Source organism: Chanos chanos, chromosome 7 (genome assembly GCF_902362185.1).
Source record: "Chanos chanos chromosome 7, fChaCha1.1, whole genome shotgun sequence".
NCBI classification, from domain to species: domain Eukaryota; kingdom Metazoa; phylum Chordata; class Actinopteri; order Gonorynchiformes; family Chanidae; genus Chanos; species Chanos chanos.
This window is the reverse complement of record NC_044501.1, coordinates 13,913,393-13,936,326: the sequence shown is the minus strand read 5'-3', so window position 1 is coordinate 13,936,326 and position 22,934 is coordinate 13,913,393. Positions and strand designations below refer to the sequence as shown.

At 42.4% G+C, this 22,934-nt stretch overlaps 3 protein-coding genes across 3 annotated transcripts; 1 reads left to right on the top strand and 2 right to left on the bottom strand.

Moving 5' to 3' along the window:
- The first annotated feature begins 1,037 nt into the window (after window positions 1-1,037).
- Window positions 1,038-2,954, top strand: atp5pf (ATP synthase peripheral stalk subunit F6). Its single transcript, XM_030780623.1, has 4 exons — window positions 1,038-1,088; window positions 1,602-1,772; window positions 2,293-2,417; window positions 2,840-2,954. The coding sequence occupies exons 2-4, from the start codon at window positions 1,603-1,605 to the stop codon at window positions 2,866-2,868; spliced, it is 324 nt and encodes a 107-aa protein (XP_030636483.1). The 5' UTR covers window positions 1,038-1,088; window position 1,602; the 3' UTR covers window positions 2,869-2,954.
- Window positions 2,955-3,103: 149 nt separating this feature from the next.
- jam2a (junctional adhesion molecule 2a) lies at window positions 3,104-15,350 on the bottom strand. The gene is made up of 10 exons (XM_030780622.1): window positions 15,243-15,350; window positions 10,259-10,324; window positions 8,637-8,747; window positions 8,009-8,158; window positions 7,380-7,567; window positions 6,852-6,954; window positions 6,410-6,517; window positions 6,197-6,209; window positions 3,889-3,922; window positions 3,104-3,716 (listed from the first exon to the last, which is right to left on the bottom strand). Exons 1-10 carry the CDS (start codon window positions 15,283-15,285, stop codon window positions 3,678-3,680), a joined length of 855 nt encoding a protein of 284 aa, XP_030636482.1. The 5' UTR covers window positions 15,286-15,350; the 3' UTR covers window positions 3,104-3,677.
- A 2,213-nt stretch (window positions 15,351-17,563) lies between these two features.
- mrpl39 (mitochondrial ribosomal protein L39) lies at window positions 17,564-22,095 on the bottom strand. Its single transcript, XM_030780571.1, has 10 exons — window positions 21,952-22,095; window positions 21,256-21,462; window positions 20,758-20,897; window positions 20,490-20,589; window positions 19,291-19,358; window positions 18,915-19,027; window positions 18,478-18,543; window positions 18,105-18,258; window positions 17,899-17,946; window positions 17,564-17,738 (listed from the first exon to the last, which is right to left on the bottom strand). Exons 1-10 carry the CDS (start codon window positions 21,986-21,988, stop codon window positions 17,634-17,636), a joined length of 1,038 nt encoding a protein of 345 aa, XP_030636431.1. The 5' UTR covers window positions 21,989-22,095; the 3' UTR covers window positions 17,564-17,633.
- Window positions 22,096-22,934: the final 839 nt, after the last annotated feature.

Genomic DNA, 22,934 nt, shown 5'->3' with positions numbered 1-22,934 from the left:
ATACGGCCGACAGAGCCGCATTTGTGGAGCACACCCAGTACTTTGCAGCATGAGAACAGCGCTGTCCTACAGACCTAAATCAGACCATATGACTTTCTCAGTTGCCAAAACCACAGCTGGACACAACTTTGGGGTATGTAGACCACAATGTCCACCCTGGGAGAGAAAGCCGGGCTTTTGCGGCAGTTTCAGCAGTGTTCCTCACATTAGAGATAGTTTTGGACAGTCGCCTCCACTCTGTGCCAGAATCAAGGGAAAAAGAGGGAATGCATTAAGTTTCATATTTGGTTTTCCGTGGGCAAGGATATTCAAGACCAGAGAATGACTGGGAAAACACACTGAAAACCAACTCAAGCAGTGAGTGTTCTCTTTGAAGGCGCACAGCTCTGCCAGACGCCCCCCCCCAGCAATATCATTCAAAGTATTTTTTTTTCTTATCGCACTTTTGTTTGAAGGAATCCATATCCTATGTCAAGTTTTTCGTACCCCAATTTGACCATGCCCAAAAAGGTCGGGCTAGTGTCAAACAGTAACCGTGTAACCATACCAGCTTTCAGAGTGGTTCTTAAAACTCTCCGACTTCATCTATCCGTTCATCTGCTGTGAGTAATCCCATCACAGATAATCAGAATAATATTAAGTGTTTCTATGATGAGTTAACGATCAGATTAGATTGTTTTAACAGGATGCTGTGATAAATCGCAATTAACTGACTCTGCATCCAGGATATGGATCACTTACCAATCAGCATCCAGGATCAGTTTAATAATATCATATTATTAAAAGAAATAATATAATAATGCAATACAGCGTTGCATAATTAAGCCCCAATACTCTATGTTCCCATTGGTTTCGTTCTCTCTCTCTCTCTCTCTCTCTCTCTCCCAACAAACAAGCGGCTGCTGGAGGTTTTTTTAAATGTTCGGTTTGTCCTCTTCTGTTGCACAGGACTGGTCAGTAGAAAATCATGTAACTGTCAATATATGTACTGTCCCTTTAAGTCGCTTCATACCCATGATGCTTTGTTAGTGTACATCGTCGGCCATTTATACTTCGGATGTGATTTGTGAACGAGTGTCAGTGACAAGGTGACTTATTTTAGAATCTATTCTCTAAAATTTAATCAGTGTTAATTTCACTTTATACATGTATTGAGGAAATAAGATTCTTATTTGAGATTTATAGCGACGCTTGTAAAGCAAAGCTTTCAAATAGTTGCACATTCCTTAGTAATGTCATTTCAGGTCAGCCAGCTCGTATAGAATTAGCGAAGGCTAGTCTGTTAGTAGGTTATAGAGCATCCTTGTCTTGTAGTTGTTGTTTAACTGCCTCTAATAAACGTTCGGGTATTTGATATATGGGGCTGTAAAAGTAGGGTTTGCGATGCCCGTATTGATACACTTTATACATAGAACAAAACTAGCAGAAAGCATAGGCACCTTGCTAAGTTTCGAAGCAGCTGAAATGACGTCTTAAATTTGCTAGTATTAAATCGATTAGCATCGTGTGGTTAGTTAACCATCAGCACAAGACGTTTAGCAAAATGAATATGGATCACTTGGCTGAAAAAATGCTTCTTTTTTTTCCCTCTGATTGAACAGAATGGCGCTCCGTCGGCTGTTCCAGTTGTCCTCTCTATTCCGCTCCACGGTGACGGTAGTACTTCGCAGGAATATCGGTCTGTCTGCGGTGCTGTTCAACAGGGCGAAGGACCTGGATCCCGTCCAGAAGCTTTTCTTGGATAAGATCCGTGATTACAACACCAAGAGCAAGTCAGTGGCTACTTAGACAGTACCTTAGCCCACTAATGGTCTTACCTTTTGGGTGGATATTGTTGACGTTTTTAGCATCCGCTGTGGACGGTTAATCTTACCTTCATAACTCACGTTGTCTTTGATCTAGGTAGCGTCGTTTGATCTTGGTAGCGTCTATGCTATGCCGTCGTTTATACTGTATTCCTCAATACTTCGAGCCGTATCATTTAAAGACGGTGTGTTCTGCACTTATGTGAAGGTTTTCACTAGGTCCTCGATTATTTTCCCTTATACGTCCACAGTGTTATCTGTAATGCCCACAGTACTGTTACCTGTACATGAAAGCCAGTTTCTTTATCAACAGCTGTTACTTTGGTGACATGTAGTGTCCTTTTTCATGTTAAATGGATCAGGCTTTTGCATGATTTTTGTTGACCATAAATAAGAGAACATCTTAGTGGTGTCATGGTTATCATTCAGTAAAACTCTTTTTTTTCTGTTGTCTCTCTGTACTTTACTTAACTCCTCTGTCCTATAGGGCTGCGGGGGGTGTGGTTGACGCTGGCGCCTCCTACCAGAAAAATCTGACAGAAGAAATGGCCAAACTGCAGAGGTTATACGGAGGTGGTGATATGACTAAATTCCCAGACTTCAAATTCCCTGGTGAGTATCAGTGTGGAGGAGGTGCATGTGTTCCTAGGAGTCATTTATCCTGCTGACAAAAGCCGCTTTTGTTAGAACGAGTGTTCACAGCTGTTAAATGCATGTCCACCATCACAGCGTCCAGCTGGATCTGGAAATCCACCGGTGCTGTCAACGCTCAGTTCAATTTAACTTTCATGTGACGTGTGATGGGTTCCAGTCCTTTAGTTTGTTACACCCTATTTACTCTATAACTACTGGTTTGCATATTGCTGATGCTTAGAGTATGTTCATGTGAGATGGTAGTAGTTATATATCTCAGGGTCTTGTGTTTAATATGTTTAGGAACGTATTCATACGTCTGCACTCGGGGCTCTTTGCATCTTCTGTAGAATCAAACCTTGATCTGTTAAGAAATCTTTTTTATTATTTCTCTCCAACAGAACCTAAGCTGGATGAAGTGGCTAAGTGAGCCACCCTCTGCTCAACTCTACTGTTCCAACATGTCTGTCAAGCTCCAGAAGAGTGTATCTATTTAATAAATGTACTTGGACTAAAGCTGGGGTGTGGCTGTATATGACTTACACTTAAACATCAGAACCTTTTCAGGTTTTATGTATACACGACAGACATGAGAGATGACGCATTTTCATTATAAAAAAAAATTTAATACTGGAGAAACATACAACAAATCATTCATCCATACGCTCACTTTGCAACAAAACTAAAATAAAATCCACATTAGAAAAAAAGGCACAGTTTCAAAACTTAAAAATTTCTGTTTATACAAATATCACCCGATTAATATTACCATTACACTCTTAATAAGGCACAGAGACATACAGGTAATGAATATGTAATAGGGTTTGTAAGCGACCTTCAATCTCATCATAAGCGGCTAGGCCGTTCACCTTGTCTGCTTGAGACGTACCACTAGGGGGCATAAGTGAATGGCAGTGACCTGAAGTCCAGTGTGAGCAATTGACCACCAGAGGGAGCTAAAAACCAATGTTATTTCAAGGTTTAACCTCTAGGGGGGCGGTGTATTATTACCTAACTAATCTTAAATAAGAAACAATCATCAGCAGGATCTCTGAACAGCACTGCACAGCAATTAAAACAAAACAAAACAAAAAAATTCCCAGAAGCTGTTTTGTCTTTTCGCTGTCCATGCACAGTGGTAGCCCACATTACAGCATATCGCCATTTGGTTTCAGTGAATACAGCGAATCCCAGCTAATCCACCAAATACGCTGAAGATATTTTCTGGGGGACAGTTCCTCACAGCATGAAGGACTGGGTGTGTCTGAAGTCCTGAGGCTGAGAAAGAGACAAAGGCAAAATTAAAGAAAACCAAAGGGTGTTTTTTGAGAGAGAGAAAGAGAGGCAGGGGGACACAGTGAACTTTCCGGTTATGTCTCGTTTTCCCCTCAAACAGCTCAGCAGTATGGTAAATGGAACAACGTACACTAAAAGCAAGAGAGACACTCACCTCTTGTGGTGGAGGGCTGTAGCCAGTATTGGCACTGTGAGAAACAGACACATACAGTGTATTTGTAACAGTAGAATGGGAAAGTACCACCGCTGCTGGAAATACAGTCTCTCATTAACATTCATTCACACACACACACACGCTCTCATATCTCTCCCTAAAACATGACAAAGTCCTTCCTGGACTGCTAAATAACACTGTTTCTCCTGGTCTGTCTGTTTTTCTTAGCCTCTCCCTTTGTCTCTACATATTTTTGAAGTGCAAACATACATTTCCAAAACACCCCGCTAGTCTCCAAGCCACTGTTCATCTCATACAGTTTCTTACTGTACGACTGTCCTCAAAGACAGGGAACAAGACTGCTTTTGACCAGCTTTAAGTCAGAAGTGCTTACAGAACAATCAGTTGTTTTATGACTTTTAGGGCAGCCCTAACCCTTTCTACAGTAAATTTACAACCAAAAACAAATGGTCTCTTCATGCAGGTTTTCTTTATCTGTCACTAGGTGGCGGTCTGACTCACATGTCCTCTGTTCTGTTCAGATTCTGGCTGCTGATGTGAGCTGCACCATGACACTGTGAAATCCAGAACGAACTGCATAGACCATACAGATCATAAATAAAGAATTCATATTTGGTAAACAGTCACATGGCGACAACACACACACACACACACACGGCATGCACGGCTTTTCGTTCTGAGGGTTCCGCCGCCCCACATACATGGCAGATTTAGCCAATTACAAATCAGGGTTGCGAGTTGATGGTATCAGTAAATCCCTATTCAAATGCATGCCTCTACGGACCAGTCACGCCCAGATGCAACGGGGAATCTGTCAGAACCAAAACCAAACAATTCAATGTTCTCGACTGTTATTCACCAGTCACTGTTAAGATGTAATGTCCAGTTAGTTCAAAATATTTCAGACATGCTCCGGGGGTATAAGCCTTTCGCAATCCAAACAAATAGTAAAATTAGTAACCACCACACAAGACAGGACTTCACTGAGATCAGACATTTGGAGACGGTACATCTATCAGTGAATGACAACACAAAGACGGCTTTAAAAATCTATTGTAGGTTTTCTCATTCGTTTAGACGCAAATCTGTTACCCTCACTCCCAAACAGTGCTTCAGAAGTGCCACAGAACAAACAGGGTTAGCCGCAGCACTGCATCATTTCTCACCGCGTTTGCACAAAACGCTAAACGCTAAGGCACGTGTTACAAAACGCTAAACGCAGTCAACACAGTCAAAAATACCCCAGGCGGTCACTACATGGACATAGCTCTCGTTGACTATGACATGCCAGCACGAGTGCAAATTGTTCCTTTAAGATGAATTTCACAAAAGGCATATAAAGTATAACGGGCCTCTGTGTATCATGTTGCCGAGAACAGATCAAGAAACTCTGTCTGACGGGGGCAAAAACCTGTCCTTATAAGGGAAAGGGGAGTCCAGATACACGGTGATATGCCGGGGGGAGGGGGGGGTAGTTGAGGAGTGCCTTTTTTTGTAAGTGCTTTTTTACATGACTGCGATTACGACAACGCTGTGTTTGTCAACAGGCAGCAACACACATCTTCTGTTTTTCAGTAATGTAATCAGGTTTGCCTTTGTTCAGATTTTGTGTGGAATTTTGGGATGTATGCATACTGTAATAAAATGGTATTTGTTTGTTTGTTTTGTGTGTGTGTGTGTGTGTGTGTGTGTGTGTGTGTGTGTGTGTGTGTGTGTGTGTGTATGTGCAGCACAATCTTTTGTAATGACAGCAACATTCTATCCACAGGCCATCCAGTTTGGATACAAATTCTTAGCATTTTTTGTCTAACTGTGTATAGAGTGATGACTGAAGAGTGTGCTGGCCATTCAGTGACAGTGGTGTAGTGACTGATCAGCTTTGTTGTTTGGTCACATGTGGTTAAGATTTTGAGCATTTTAAGTTCTTTTACAGCACTGGTATGATATTGTGAGAAACACTTTCACCGATTTGGGAAAGGCACTTTAGAGTTCAGAGAATAAGGTTATCGAGTTTTGGGAAACGCATCTAAACGACTGGCAAAAACTTTAATTAGAAAAGCTGATCCAGCTTGTTTTATTTTCAAAGATTATTAAATCTAGAGAACCATATCTGAAATCTATTTAAAGACTCCTCTAAGGCCACATTTAGTTCCTTTCCCTTAACACACAAGCACACAAACACACACTGGCATTCAATCAGTTAGTGACTACAATGGTTTAACATGACAGTAAACGGAAGACAGTAAAAACACAAGAAGTCAGTGCAAAAAGTAAAGTGGCCCTTTACCTTCCTCTGTGTCCTGGACATGGAGATAAGGGGATGGACGTACAAAAAGGACAGCAGGGAAGACCAAAGAGAGGGAAAAGGGAAAAGGGAAATTGAGTCCAAAACATCCGTCGTGTATAAAATAAGCATCAAAATCAACACATGGTACAAATCAACTCACACATTCCATAAAGAAAAAGTCATTAACTGACATACAGAGACAGAAGTACTCACTGCTAAAGTAACCGTGTCGGTGGGCACAGCACACTCCTACGATACATATCGACACGATCAAACAGACCACTAATGTAGCAACGATTATGCCTTGGACATTTAAATCATCTGCAGGAGAAAAGAGAGAGAGAGAGAGAGAAAGAGAGAGACAGAGGGAGAGACAGAAAGAGAGAGAGAGAGAGACAGAGGTCAAACTTCCTTAAGAGAGAGAATAAAGTGGAAATGGGTGGAGGCCCACATTACACACAATCACGTCGGCATGGCAGCAATGAGTCTGAAAAACTCAGAATCAACACAGACAATCCAAAATCTCTTCTTCATAAAACCAGCAGCATTTTGATGTGGAGATTAAAATGAATTTTCAATTCATTTTATTCAAATCATCATTACTTATACACACACACACACACACACACACACACACAGAGACACACTAACTCACCAATCTTCATATGATTGCCCGCACAGCTCTTGGGAGAGCCTACTCCGTTTTTTGCCTCACAGTGGTACCGACCCGTGTCATTTCTGGTGACCGTTTTAAACGTCTGTTAAAAAGAAGACGACATTTCAGACAGCACTTCGGTGTGGGTGAGTGTGTGTGTGTGTGTGTGTGTACACTAAGTGTGAATGACTGATCTAAGTGTCACTACTCATTTGGTAGTACATACCAAGATTTATTTGGCACATGTCTGTCCTGTGGTGACTGTCAGGATTAGTTCATCACTTTGTGCCTCTGCACAAACGCAATCTATGTGTAGTGATGGTGTACACACCAGCACTATACTTTCATAATAAATACTGCCATACCATATCACATCAACACATTTACTATAACATACATCCCATCACGTTAGGTCATGAATGTACATCATACGCGGTTAGATGAATATATTTCCAGAGATTTCTCCTGAAAGAGTCGGTAGAGGTAAGAATATATTGTATGAGCTGTGTGACGTGGCGGTTCTCTCACCAGGACGCCGGTGTGGGGGTTGATGGTGTAAGTGCTGTTGGCCTGCGGTCGTACACTCAATGCTTTCCTGTCTTTGAACCAGGTGTAGGTGGCAGCCGGGATACCGTGCAGGTCTCTACAGCTTAATTCCACCGCCGAGCCTGTTACAGCCGAACTGGGGATCACACAGGACGGGGTCTGGGGTGGAACTGGGGTGGGAAGCAAGGTAATAAAAAAAAAAATTAATTAATTAAAGAAGCAAATAAATAAAGTTAAATGATAATAAGAACAACAAAGGGAAAGGCATAGATGCCAAGGAGTATTCCATGAATTACGACATGTCAGTTAGCCCGGTAGCATGCGCCAAACGTCAACTGACACAACTGAAGAACATCAAAGGAAGATTGTGTTAAGTTTTGACAGCAAAAGTGAGAAATCAAGCTTCGTAGAATACCCCTCGGCTCAGAGATGTTATCAAATTAGGGGTGAAGATTAACAGGAAAAATAAACACAGATACATAGATTTTCACACACACTCTCTCACACATCCTCGCACACACTCAAACGCACACATTGTCACACGCTCACACACTCTCTCTCTCTCACACACACACACACACACACACACACAGTCAGAGACAAAGTCATACCCAGAACAGTAAGGGTGACGTTTATTTCTCCCAGGGTGACTGAGTCTTTAGGGGCGCTGACCTCACACCGATACACTCCTGCGTCCTTCTGACTCACCCTGCTCAAGGTCACGGTAGCCCCCTCAATCTCCGCGCGTTTTGCAAACTCACCTGGAGCAGAAGGGGACACGGGGATGTCAGCACGGACTGATGCAGTGGAACTGAAATATAGTTATACAGGCTTTTCACGTTTGCCTTAGTTACCTCAGTCACAAAGCTTACACTTTCACTAGCCTAAAGCTCAAACCAGGATTAAAAGTCTGCGTCCCAGAAGTAAATGTAAAACTTTCTTTAGCCCAGTGATAGGATTAAAAAAGAAAAAAAAAAAAAACATTCAAACGCAACCAAAAGCCTACAGAGCTAAACCAGGCAATTACGCGAAAAAAGTAAACATTCTAATTTGCTTAGGGAAAACTGCGCTCTTCAGGGATAGAGAAAATTTGAACATATCTTGGATGATTTGCATGGAAGGACAGAAGTTATTCAAGGAGTAGCTACTTTAAGTGCAGGGTTTTTTGTTTTGTTTGTTTTTTTGGATTTTGTACCATTTTTGCTATAGTTGTGAAAAACTGCTCGTTGCCAAAGTCACCTCGAAAATGTCCCTCATAGTAGACGAACGACACGTCTTTTCCTATTTTCTTCCACTCTATCCGCGGCTCTGGCTCCTGCTCTGTCTTAAACTCACACGAAAGCATCGCATCTGCAACACAGGAAAAGAAGGGTTGGGACAGAGAAAAGAGCTACACACTTACATAAACAGTGAGGGGGAAAAAAAAAAATCTAAATGTTGAGAATTTCCACAGAGAGGAATAGGAGGGTAAGCATTAAGAAACCAACATCCCATTTTGTAGTTTCGAATTGAGTGCCAGCTCTTTCACATAACTGGTCGGGGGGGGGTAAACTGCTACCGTCGGCTCCTCAGTCTGAGATACTCCTATTGTTAGTGGAGTCATTGTTTGTCCACTCCTCTTTTTTGGCTAGATATTTAGCCTTATTTGTAGAATTTGGGGGGGGGGCATAGTTAAACAATTGCAAAAAGTAACAAAAATCATCATTGGATCTTAAAACTGCACATTCTAGAGAGCAATGATATTTTGAGACTTTAGAAAACAAGAACAGAAACTGAAAACAAGGTGGATTCTGTTAGGAACAGAACGATTTTGGGGGGGGGAGGACAAATCCAAGCCCTGCTAGGCTCTAACATGTAGCTGTAAGCACAGGCCAGTTAGCTGCACGTGTTGTTTGATGGTTTTGTTTGAAACAAAAAAGTGCAGGGCATGCAATCCAGCCTCCATGCCTCCATTCTTGTTCCTTAGCATCAAACACAGCAGAGAATCACCATATATGGCAAAACTTTGCTGTGTTAGCCTCACTCACCTGAATACTCACAATCAGACACAAACTCCACTCTGTTAGGCTATGTTCACACTGTCAGTGCAAATCCGATTTATGCGCATATCCAATTGGAATCCGATCATATGTAGCAAGTCTGAACAGCAAAAAATCACATAACATCCGATTTTTACAAATCCGTTTGAAACCACATTCGTACGTGGTTTGAAGACCGATTCAAATCGAATTTTTGCAAATCCGTTTAGATCTGCTCTGATCGGATTTCAGGCGTTTTCTTTTTACGTTTGTGACTTTAGACGCCACATAAAGTTCAGGTGTACATCATACATACAGGAAACATGCTAGTTTGGTAGCGGAGGGAGCCATTGATGAGCCGTTGTAGGTCATTGGACAGTGATATCGGGGGTACAGCTGCACGAAATAAAGCGGCAAGCCTCCCCTGTCTCTGATGCTGTCTCGTTATTTTTATAAAACTTGCGCCACAGCTCCACATTGCCATGTCGTAAATAAGCAAGGCCCATTTCATTACCCTCCACTTTAGTTTGTTTATATCAACTACTTCTACTTTTGGGTGCAATGTCATTACAGACACAAACTCCGCTGTGTTAGTCTCACTCACCTGAATACTCACAGACAGACACAATTTCCGCTCTGTTAGTTTCACTCACCTGAATACTCACAACCAGACACAAACTCCACTGTGTTAGTCTCACTCACCTGAATACTCACAGACGCAAACTCCACTGTGTTAGTCTTACTCACCTGAATATTCACAAAGACAATATCTCCACTGTGTTAGTCTCACTCACCTGAATACTCACAGACAGAAACAAATTCTACTCTGTTACTCTCACTCACCTGAATACTCACGAACAGACACTTTTGGTTCCCTGGTGGACACGCTAACAGGGGTTACGGGAAGGCCTAGAGCAGAGAGAAAACACTGTCACGATTTTCTGGGGCAGAATAAAAGTGGGAAGAATGATTCCTACAGAAAGCTATGGAACGCTATGGAAGTTTCCATATGAAAGTAATGAAAGCTGTGGAAACCTATGGAACGCTAACGGAATTTCCTGCAGCTCTAGGAATTTTCAGTCTCACAGAGGCTTTGACTCTGGCCACAATATTCACTTCCTTAAGAATCTTAGAACTTCTCCTTCAGTAATTATGATATTTGATAACAAGTTAACCTGGACTCTTGTATAAACAAAGTTGGAAGAGTTCAGGTTTACCCAAAAATACCAAAATCTTTAGTTTGACAAAAAATGAAATAATCCCATGAATGATGATCTGAATATAACATGGTAACTAGAATGATTAGATTACTAAAATGGTTTTTGTTGCACAACATTATTTTCAGCCAATTCAGAAAAGATAGTTTCCGTTGCAAACAATGCACAGGATCCACAACCATTGAAAACGTATGGTGTTTGCTTGACTTTGGTCGGTGGTGCCCGACCTTGACATTTTAGGACTACATTTACAAAAAGGGGTACTGTTTGTCACAGAGTATATCCACATCACCTCTTCAACAATGAACATCATATTCCCGACAGTTATAACATTTAAACCCTCCATAAATAAACACAAAGCCTATCCCATCAGCCCCTGTTTCCTGTCGCCTTAGTGGGAGAAAATTCCGTGGCTCAGTGACTCAAGCTGAAATTCAGACTCCCGACGGGAACAGGAAGCAGGTGTAGCCTTTCTTCACTGGTGATTGGTCAAAGATTACAATCACTGTTTGTCATCCTGTTGTCGGCTGCAGGCCCTGGGGCTACGCCCATCAGGCATGAGACGTCAAAGTTTCATAATAGGATTCACCGGCTCGCATATTTCACTAATAGACTTGAGCATATTCCCTAACGCAACAACAATCAACTCAGGGCATATTTAGGCATGTGCTTTGACTGGAAAAAAAAAAAAAAAAGATAAAAAGCTCCATGGTGTTCCAAGCTTTCTAGGTTTGGGAGAACATCACGTTATGATCTTGAGGACCCACCCCCCCCCACCCCCACCCCCCTTTGCACAACATGGGCAAATTAAAACATCATCAACCGCACATTTACCATGTTCAGAGCCCCGCTTCCCGTTTGGACACAAACAGCACTTCCTTTGGGTTACTTAGACTGGATGATGGGTAGTGGTGAGCAAGCAGAACAATGGCCATTCATACTGTAGCACAGTGGGGTTGAAGGCCACGGAAGTCAACCATCAAACCAGGAGCACAACCCGAATCGAAATGGAGTCCCACATGAACTTTGACAAATGATATTTAAAGATGCTTTGCCCGCCCGGCCAACGGAGAGCCTTCCCAAAATGTTGACTTCATATTTATTACCTTAGGGCCAAATGCTTCTACAGTAACTTATCAGTCACTGAGAAAGAGAAAGTGCGAGTTAAGTTCAAGTGCTTAGAATGTTCTGTGGACATCAAATGTCTACCAAAGTACGTAGATGGTTCAATAAATTTGAGAAGTACGCTTTCAACCCAGGTTCTCAAAATTAGAAGCCTTGGTTTCAGTTATGTCACCAGGTGATTAAGAGATGCATATAACTGCTTTCAAGCGAAAACGCAGTCCAAAATTAGAAGGGTAAAAACGAGTAGCGCTGATCTTATCAGCCTTTGTATCCCTCTTTGGCAGCTGTTCCCGAGCCTGGATTTAAGCAGTGTTATCGCTGCAGCTGTATGCCAAGGGAGTGAAACACATTATACCCCTCACTGCTGATCTGGAATCAGTCATAGTTTTGCACATATAACAGTTAATGACAAAGTGTGACTTTGCAAACACCCTATGAGGAGTTGTGGTTTCTGAGGGGCATTGTTATAAGGGACAAGGACTGAAGAGAAAAGAGAGAGAGAGAGAGAGAGAGAGAGAGAGAGAGAGAGAGAGAGAGAACGTAGCAAAACAGATAGACAGAGACTGAGAGAAGGAATGTAGTGGAGAAATGAAGAAATGGAAAGAGAGAGTGAAAAAGAGAAGAGGAGAAACTGAGAGGAAAGAGCACGGTTGTGTCAGGGAGGACTCGGCTCCCTGCTCAGACACATAGTGTCCACTTTATCCCGCCGTGCACGGGGAAGCCGACACACTCAGATAAGAAACACGAGGTGACAACCCTGACACTGCCAACACTTCCTTCTCACCATGCCACGTCCCTGACTGTACAGCACTGCTCCTCGACACACACACACACACACACACACACACACACACGTCAAATCAAGACGCTAAAAAAGCTGACTAAGGACTCAAAGATGCCCGCTCACCAATTCAGAGCAAGGCCACTGCACATACACACTCACAATATTAAGACTGAATAAAGAATGAAAGCCAGCAAGACACAAGAGAAAGCCTTGTACTCTTTCAATGTTCATCTAAAATGGTACTGGTTGAATGACAGGTTCTATCCTTCTCTGAAAAACTATTAAAAAAAACACACACAAATAAATCTAGAACAAACAGAGACAGAAATTAACCATGACAGTTATTTGCGCTATGAGAAAACATATGTGTGAAACTGGGTTAAAAATAGGAATCTGAGCATGTGAGGAGTGGAGAAGAATCTTACATATGATTTATGGCCGGGGCATATGTGTTGATGAGTCTGGTATTTGTGATGATGTGAGTGTGTGAGGGAGTGAGACAGACAGAAAGAGAGAGAGAGAGAGTAAGAGAGAAAACAAAGCCCTTCTGTGAGACCGTCACCCTGTACTGGTCTGAGGGAACAGCTGGCTTTGCTGGGTGGCTGTAGCAAGAGAGAGTCCATCCTACAACCACAGAATCCCTCACACACCCAACACATTCATGACCAAAACACGGTTCACACACCCACATGCAGTCATAACAACACAACCCTCACTCATGTAGACACAACGATCTCTGATACACACACAGCCAATGTACATTCACAAACATAGACAGATTTTAACAATGAATGAATGAATGTCACCAGCATTATGCAAAAGCATATGTGTGAAAACAGGTTAAAAATAAGAGTACAGAATGGTACAGAATGGAGAATGATCTGCATATGATTTATGGCCAGGGCATGTGTATTGATAAGTCTGGTATTTGTGTTGATGTGAGTGTGTGAGGGAGTGAGACAGACAGAAAGAGAGAGAGAGAGAGTAAGAGAGAAAACAAAGCCCTTCTGTGAGAGTGTAACCCTGTACTGGTCTGAGGGAACAGCTGGCTTTGCTGGGTGGCTGTAGCAAGAGAGAGTCCATCCTACAACCACAGAATCCCTCACACACCCAACACATCCACGACCACAACACGGTTCACACACCCACATGCAGTCATAACAACCCGACCGTCACTAACGTATGCACAACTATCACTAATACACACACAGCACACATACATTCACAAGCATAGACAGACACACACACACACACGCAACCATAACAACACAAACCTCACTCACCTACACACAACTAATACACACACAGCCAATATACATTCACAAACAACCTTTACTAACACAACTGTGCCATGACCACACATAACACATAACCATCACCAAAACATTACTGAAATACCCTTATCAACAGAGCCTTCATACAACTATTGTCAAAAAAAAAACAAAAAAACGGTAACATCCAGATAGAACCTTCACCCTCCCTCACAAAACAAGCATGTCACACCTGTCACATCCGACCAGCACACACGGACCAGAACTGTCACATGCACCACATACTGTAGATCCGTCCTGGACTTCCCACAAGTATGTGTCAGCTGTATAATCCCTGACACAAACCAGCCCAAATGTACAGTAGCAAGTGTAGACCCCTGCAGAAGCCAAAGAAACAGGAAAAATCACACCCGATCGTTCACTTTCATAAATAAACTATATACCTTTGTGTGGTTAGTGCGAGGGGCTCCTTAAAAATTTATACCAATCCACAAGAAAATAATGGCTAAAGTCCTGACCCTACAGAGAGACTGTTTGACAGGTGACAATAGCCCGACCGGAGCAAACGCTCATCTATATCAGACGCTCATCGTCAAATCCATAAACAAGATCGCAGATTAGTATACAGAAGCAACAAACTCCTCCATTTCTCCGAAAACATAAGTAAGCATGACACATGTACTCTGGAATATTTAACAAAGCAGCTCATAAAGACATCAAAATAAATAATTTAAAAATACTGAAACTGTGACTGGTTTTGTTTCAACTACTGAACTCCAGCTGAATTAAGGTCTTCCAAGAGGAAAACACATAACACACAATGTGACAGACGTTGTCAGTTTCAATTCCATCAGTGTACATGACGAAGCGCCGGCCCCGACACCCATCGTTTAAGAGTACTAGTCCTGACTGGGCCTCCGTAACAATATCGCGTTATTAGGCATTCTTTATTGCATGCTTTATTCAAACGGCAAAAGTTTCAAACTGATCCGCCGGTCCAGCGCTGAGTAGTCAAAGACAGCTGATGCTGGATTAGCGAAATAGCAAAATGAGCATTTCAGGACCTGTCTCTTACCATCATCTTTACCGTTTGGATGACAGCTACTTCTCTGAGACATCACTGAGTGAAATGAAATCTAAAATTCATATAAGCAGCCAATCATTTTTCCTAGCAATCCAAAATGTCTTTCTTCGTCCACCGGGTCCAAAGACATGCAGTTAGAAAAGATGAAGCATATTAATGGGAGGACCAGAATAATGCACTTTTACTGTGTACTTCGACTTTGAAATTCGGTATACTGGATTGCCAAGGGACACACAAATACACCGCAGACGCATCAACCACTTACTAAGAGTAGTCTAAGCTCATTCTCCAAGGAGATAATCAGTGGATAAGACGATAAGAAGATCAGGTGGAACAAGGTACTCACTTTGTATCAATATCATTGAAAACAAAAGGAAGAACAGAAACATTTTCCCCCAAGTCCAAGACGTCCCACTTCCAGAAATCACTCTTAAACCAATGCAGAAGAACAGAAGCTGAGCGCAGTTCCAATTTTTTTTTTTTAAAAAAAGTCCCAAAATATAAAGTTCTTTCAAAATAGTGTTTCTCCCATCTGAAGCGTAGCCTTTTTTTGGCTCGGATATGAAACAAAAGAAATCCAACGTGTCGTATCAAAATACTCCGTATCAGCTCTGGTCAGTTTACCGTTGCATCTCCGGTGTTAGGAAGCGCTTTGACCTCATGCCTTGGTAGAGCGTTCTGTCTTCAGTCTCTCTCCACTTCACTTGTGCCGGAGTGGGAGGTGGGGATGGTGAACGGGGTGGGAGGTGGGGGCAAGAGAGGGGGATGCCTGAGTGCCAAGAGCGCTCCACAGTGTCCGTAATTTGCACGACACGGATCTTGCGTTTTTCTTCGAATCTTATTGGATTTTTTTTCCGTTTGACATATTGTAATAGTGTTTCTTAACGTTTCGTGTTTCATGATATACACTCTGCCCGGTGAGATGATAGCATTTAGAGACGCGTTAACGCCTAAAAGCAATGTTATGCATCAGAGCACACGGGCTACATTGTTCTTCAAGACTGGATCTGTAGGGAAATCATGCCGTGATGCTGCACATGTCAACATGTATATAAACATGGCAGCAGTGTATATTCATTGCCTATTACATAGTGAGGGTACAAACCTACCCATTTGCCAACCAAATTGGGCGTAACGTCTCAAGAGATAATTGCAGTAATTAGTGGGCGGCTTTAGCTCCTTATAGGCACTGAAATGTAGGCTACTTCAGAAACATCACTGGAGTCGAGCTGAACAATTCGTGTAATTGTTTTTTAGAATATGACACGAAAAAGTTCAAATTCTCAGTGTGGCACCCTCAAAGCCCCGAAATTTCTTGAAACGTGGTTTAGACCGATTTTTTTTATTAAGTGGGAAGTAAGAAAATGTAGAGAATAATGGAGAGTAATGTGGACCTTCTGTTCATTCTTAGTTTTCTTCCAGAATTTTCTAAGAAAACGGCACGCTTTTATCTCACGCACTTAAGTCCGCGGCAGTACAGCGAAACGCGATAACAATGCTCGGGTGGTCCATATGGGCACCGAATCAAACATCTCAGCTGGCCAATAGTCTACAAGCAGAGAGCGCAGTTGTTTTGATGCGGTGGCGGGGGGCTGGAGAGAGGAGTCTCGCCCTGACCACGGGTGTCTGGGTGGGGTAGAATTTGAGCTGAGACAACAGCTGGACTACGCTTCTTTGCCCCTGAGGCAAACCGAGAATTAAATGTCCTTCGCTTCGTAGGTTCGTCCCTGGAACGAGAGCAGCAATAATCCCTGGTGAGCACAGCGTTCGACGTCAATTGTCTCCGTCAAATGAAATCGTGCAGCTCATAAAACCAAGATTAAACTCAACCGTTTGGTACTTTTCCAAATATTTTGTCCTAATGTTCTTTTTGATTGTGGCGGATAAATATAGCACAGGAATAGCTCAAACGGTCAGCTGCAACTGCATTTACTCATACACACACCTCTCGCACCTGTCTCCATGCGACAGACACACCAGCTGCCATGACCCTGCTGACAGTCGAACACATACAACACTGCCATTGTTTAAGCTCAAGCAAACTGCTGACCAGTCACTACAGAAAAACTCACACACACCCTCCCTCTCACTTTCTCAAATACTTGGGCTACAACTGAGGGACCAAGTCCAGACACAGAAACCACCCTGCTAAAATCTCTCACGTGCTAGTCCAGAGTACCAAAATAAAAAAAAAAAAAAACATAACTCGCTACAAGCCATATTTTACTGATCTACAGGGTGAAATTCCTTTGCAATACAGTTGCTTACAAGAAAGAGGACACAGGGATGTCAGAACTTAGTAAAGGCCTCTAAAACATCTGAAGTGCATCATTAAACTATGCTATTGTATAAGCTTATGGTTGATGATAGCAAAGTATTACTAAGCCTTTTAACTTAAATGAGACAGAGCAGTAAAGCGTTTACATATTGGCACTGATCATTTCCACACCATTTCCACCACAAATACTTAATCCACTCAGGCAGCATGAGGAAAAGGATGGTTTAGGATAACCACTCACACTTACTCTAGTTTAAAGCATGTCATGCAGGGTGTTGAATTTTTGACATGTTGCATCACTGCACTGGACCAAAAAGAACCATTTTGTTCTCGTACAAACACACAGCCACAAACAATATGATCTGTTTCAAGAATCAGAGGCTCAATTCAGTTTTAAATATTTATTCATTGAATAATACAAATTTCTGAGCATGTATGTATACATGAAGATGGGAGAGGTCACTGCTGGGCCAAAGGAGGTGTTGTCTGAGGAAGCTCCACCTCAGCCTGTGATGTAATGGGTGGGGTCACTGTCTCACTGGTCGAAGACGTGGGGAGCTCCACCTGGGTGACAGAGGAAACAACAGGACAGCAGTAAAATAAACGAATTCGAAAGGTGACTAGGTCGGACAATTTGAATAAAAAAGTTCCAAGAAAGGTAGTAACAACGGGGAGATGGTCCAGTGTTTTTATATGTACTTCTCAGTTATTCAGAGGATCTTACCAGCTTCTCTGCTCTCCTTCTCAGCTTCCTCCACACTGTGTGATGAGCCTGAAAAAAAAAAGACGTCGGATAAAATACGAGACTTGCCCTTTCTGCCTGTCCTTCTGTCATACTTGGTGGCAAATGGCAATTTTAAAAAGTTTTAAAATTTTAAAATATTTGAAAAAGAATTTTAAAAAGAAATACACATTTATTACTGGACATACTGTCAGATTGGTGGGTAAAGACAGGCCCTGGGCTCTGCGATGAAGGCCCCACTGGCCCTCTCCTACTGTGTGTATGGCTGCCACCTCATACTGGTAGCACAGACCAGTTCTGGCCACTAGAGGGCCCCCACTCAGCAACACGTGTTCTCCACACCTGAAGGCAGGACACATGCATGGTTACCATGTGTGACAAAAACAAGCTTCGGCTGAAGAGAGGTGTAACATGGGTGCGATTACAGAACCGAATGTTTATGACAGGTTGTTTATGCTGACAAAGTGTGAGAACACTGTGGCCAACAAAGGGGTAAATAGCTATACTTATGAAAGTACATGATCTTACGTATACTAAGCATGTGTGTGTGTGAAAACTCACCTATATAGTGTAACTGTACCACTGGAGCTTTCGGCAGCCAACTCCTCCACCTCCTGCTGCTTACACCTGTACAGACAGAAAGAGAAATGCTGGTTATAGGATGTGACAGCAGGAAAAATGCACCGATGATGGTGAAACTGTTCATCTCTGACTGAAATCACTGAAACTGTCATTAAACTACATCAACAGTTCCCTAAAAAAAGTAAAACAATCATTCCAATCATGTTTATATATGTTATAACACTTGACCTAACAGATTAAAGTGTGTCTTTATATAGTGACCATATGTATAGTAACTATAGTTACTATACATATGTATTTATATAGTGTAACCATAATTATATAGTCGCAGAAAAGGTTACAGGTGATTATGACAGAACAAAAAAACAGAAGGTCTGGTAAGCTAGGGCTATGCAGTCTATAATCAGATGGGATACCTGCTGTGTGAAAAGACCTCCAAGGCAACAGAGGGCAATACTTCCAGTGGCTCCCAGGGCAGGTCTTTGTGGATAAGCTGGTGGGCTTCACGGGTGAAAGAGCGCAGGTTTTCCTAGGGGCAGGAATAAGGCAACTTATCACATATTCAAATATGACAATACAGTTACTCAAATAGGTTAAGGCAAACACACGCACACATGTAAAGGGGAGCTCAGAGATATGTGCAACTACTTTGCTTAAGTAAAATGAAGGTTAGAGGTGCCAGTCAGCACGTTACAAGGTCAGGATTATCCATGTGTTCTACATTCATTTCAGTCTCACTCACACTCACACAGACACACATATTAGAACGAGGACAAACAGATGGAAACTGACCTCTGAAGGTTTCCAAGAGTCTAACTGAGGGTCCAGCACCAGATCACAACAGAACGCACCTGATGTAACTAGAAAAGACAGACAGGTGGAGAGAGAGAGAGAGAGAGAGAGAGAGAGAGGGAAGGGGGGGGGGGGACAGAGAAAGAAAGAGAGAAGGAGAAAATGAGGAGCATGAACCTCTGTAACACAGGTATTACTCATTCCTGTAATAACCCATAAGCAGTGTAAATAAAGAACAGATGAAGAACAGAACAGTGTACATACAGGTATGAGAACAGAGCCCCAGCCAGAGGGATACCGTAACAATGTGTGCCATTAAACAACCTTAGCAGTAAAAGGTACTGTGTAGTTGAATGGTACTGGCAAAACCAGTAAAGGACATGGCCCATTAAGCAGAGAGTAGTGGTGCCGAATTTCACGTCTGGCAGGAGGGCATTTAGCCCTAAGGTTGTTTAAAGGCCAATTTATATTTCTGCGTCGAATCTACGCCGTAGGCTCTGCGTAGCTGCATATCCTAGGCCATAGCCTACGCCGTAGCCTGACGCGCACACCCCCCCAGAAATGCAACGCAGGCCGCAACAACTGTGATTGGTCCGCTTGGTAGCATCACCCTCCTTTTGCCTCAACCGGTTCAATGGTTCTACACACCATCTCCTCCGACTTCTTCTCTCTTTTCCGGGTTGCAGCAATTTCAGTAAAATTAACTGTTGTTGAACATTTATTAGCTCCAACTCCAACATCATCCGCTCAGTTTCAGTCACCACTGAAAAAATTCTGGCAAAATGGCGAACTGAGCGCACGTTACTTTGAGAGCTCCGTTTGTTTGTCCGCCAAAGTTTAGAAACTAGTCCTCCTTTTTAACGCAAAACTTGTTTTACAGATACTGCTGTGCAAAGACTGAATTCTGACTTTTTATTCAACATTACTCTCGCCACTGTTTGTAATGCACAAAGAAACACAACTCATTGTTTCAGTGGTGTAATTACAGAACGACACAGACACACTAACACACAAGTATAAGTACTGACAACAGCATAGGCCACTCACGTAGGCTCCGCATAGAGCCTACGCAGAAGTATGAATCATCCTTAAGAGTTATATGACCTTAGTATTAGAGCATCCCTGAAAGATTCAACTGAGCTGTCTTCTATAGTTTCAGAGAATGGTCTTTTCACCTTGTGTTACAAATGGTTATGTACCTGGCACTTCTGGAATCTTAAGCAGCTCCACACTGAACTCATCCTTAAAGGCACCATCAAGAACCTGGCCAAGGAGTGCTGAACATGATCTCCAGTATGCCTGTGTCACACAAACACACAAGTTATGTTTAACTCACACAGAGTACCGTGGCCTGAATTCATGTCCTCTCCATACAGTCTCCATACATCAAAAGTTATTAAACTTGCAATAACACTGTACAGAGACATGAGGCCAGTCGCTTTATCACCCTCTCACATATAAACAGACCTGATTGACCAGTTGAGGGTCGTTGTCTTTAAAGGTGAGGAGGGTCATGGAGCAGGAGTGGGTGAGAGGACGATGAACATGCCATGGCTTCCCGTCAACAAGAGCGAGAGCCGCACTGTTTACGTGCCACTCAGTCAGGTCTGAAGGAGGGAGGGAGAGAGAGAGATTTAAACGTTTAAATTCACAAATAGTTCATTAAATTGTCGTTAACAGCCACTGCACCTCAACAGCAGCTGAGCCCCTTCAATTAGACAACAGTACCAGAACTATTTGATTGTGATCAAAAAGCCTAATTAAACATGAGACAAACTACATCTGCTTTCTGCTCTTGTCTATACTTGAAAGGCCACGAGTAAACATGAGAATATAAAAGAGATAAATAGGTCAAATTACCAAACAGCTTGTTTACAATGAACAATAATGTACGAACAATGCTAGAGGGTGATAAACGGAGCACAGATGAGGCCTATACTGACGTCAGTAATGGGTTTAACTCACGCCGTGCACAGCTGTGTGGGGTGGACATTCCTTTATTCATGACGAGGAGGGTGCCCTGCAGACCGGGTCCCTCCATCTGCACTTCTATCTTCTCTATGCGGGGATACAGAGACCGCTGGCGTGCCTGCTCCTTGGAGAAAAGAGCGCTTCTCTGACTGCGCACCTCGGCAGCAGAGAGACGAGTAGCAGCCGCAGTAGACGTCAGGCCTGAAAAGCATCAGTCACTTAACTATTATGTACGAACACATATTGCTAGTAGGTCTCAGAACCATCTCTCCATCATAACATGGTATTAATTCATGTTCTGTTTCTCTCTGAAAAGTCACCCAAATTGCTAAATAGCAAGCGTTTTTCTAATTAAAAAACACAGAGAATGTCTGCATTATTTAATATTCTACTTTAATTTTCGTAGCTTGAGTAAACGTTGATTCCATGCATAAAGTAAGAACAATTACGTGAACTTAAATCACAGTAGTCACGACTGAAATTTTAACGGGCAGGCTCGAGTCGCACAATGTGTTGATAATGCTGACTGAAGTATTTTAAAAGAAACACTTTGGTTAACCTGGCCACTTTCAGTTTTCTCTTACTGATGCGTTTTATACAAATCTACCCAAGGTCAGAAACCAAGGCTAATATGCAGCCTCTGGCTACCTGGTGTCATATTTGTCTTACGGCAGGCTGATATGAACTTACGACGCTGCAGCATCTGACACGCCGTCCTACAAGACATTGTCCTTGTAAAATATGTCCACTTCAAAATCAATTTATGCAACAGTTAACCGCAAGACGAAGAACAAATTAAGAAGAATTTAAATACAGTGGCAAGCCACGCTTTGATTTCCGCCCATCTAAGTGCACCCTTTGTAAGATTCCGTGTTGAGCAAAGTACCCACGTGAAATGGTTCCGATTTTCAACTTTAGGTTTCAAGTTTATTATCGGGTACTAGATAACAATGCAGACATCATTGTCAGTAATGAAATTCTTGGACTCAACTCAACTTTGCATATTAAAAATAAGTAGAATAGATAATATAATGGAATTAAAGAGTACATAAGATAATATCAGAAAAAAATACTTGCAAACAGTGTAAACAGTCATAGTGTAAACAATAAAAGTAATGGAGCAGGTATACAGTGCAATCTTGAATAAATTAAGTGGCTTATGTAAGCAGTGTAGTCTGTAGTCAGTCTTAAGGGTCCAAGCATTGTGGAGTGTGTAGTATGTGTGTATGGGGTGAGTGCAGGTGTGAATGTCAGTGGTCCAGCTGCCTGATTGTCTGGGGGAGAAAACTGCCTCTGATCCTGCTGGTACAGGTACGGATGCTCCTGTACCATCTGTCAGTGGGCAGGAGCAAGAAAAGACTGTGGCTGGGATGACTGGGGTCAGCGAGGATCCGCTGCGCCTTCCTCCGAACCAGTGTGTGTGTTGAGGTATTCTGTGTATGAACTGCCACTGAATGGCTCAATTTAATTTCAAGCAAGTTATGTTCTTTGTTCTGCTCTTAAAAATCATTTAGGAGTCATTACATGAGCTTTCCTTGAGTACACTGTCTACACTAAATCTCTCCTTACTCATGCTATTTTAGTATGTGCCATCAGTAATGTTACTAAAGACTGAGTAATGACTGTGATTTACTGCAAATTTCATCTGATTTGTGATACGAGATAGCAGACCT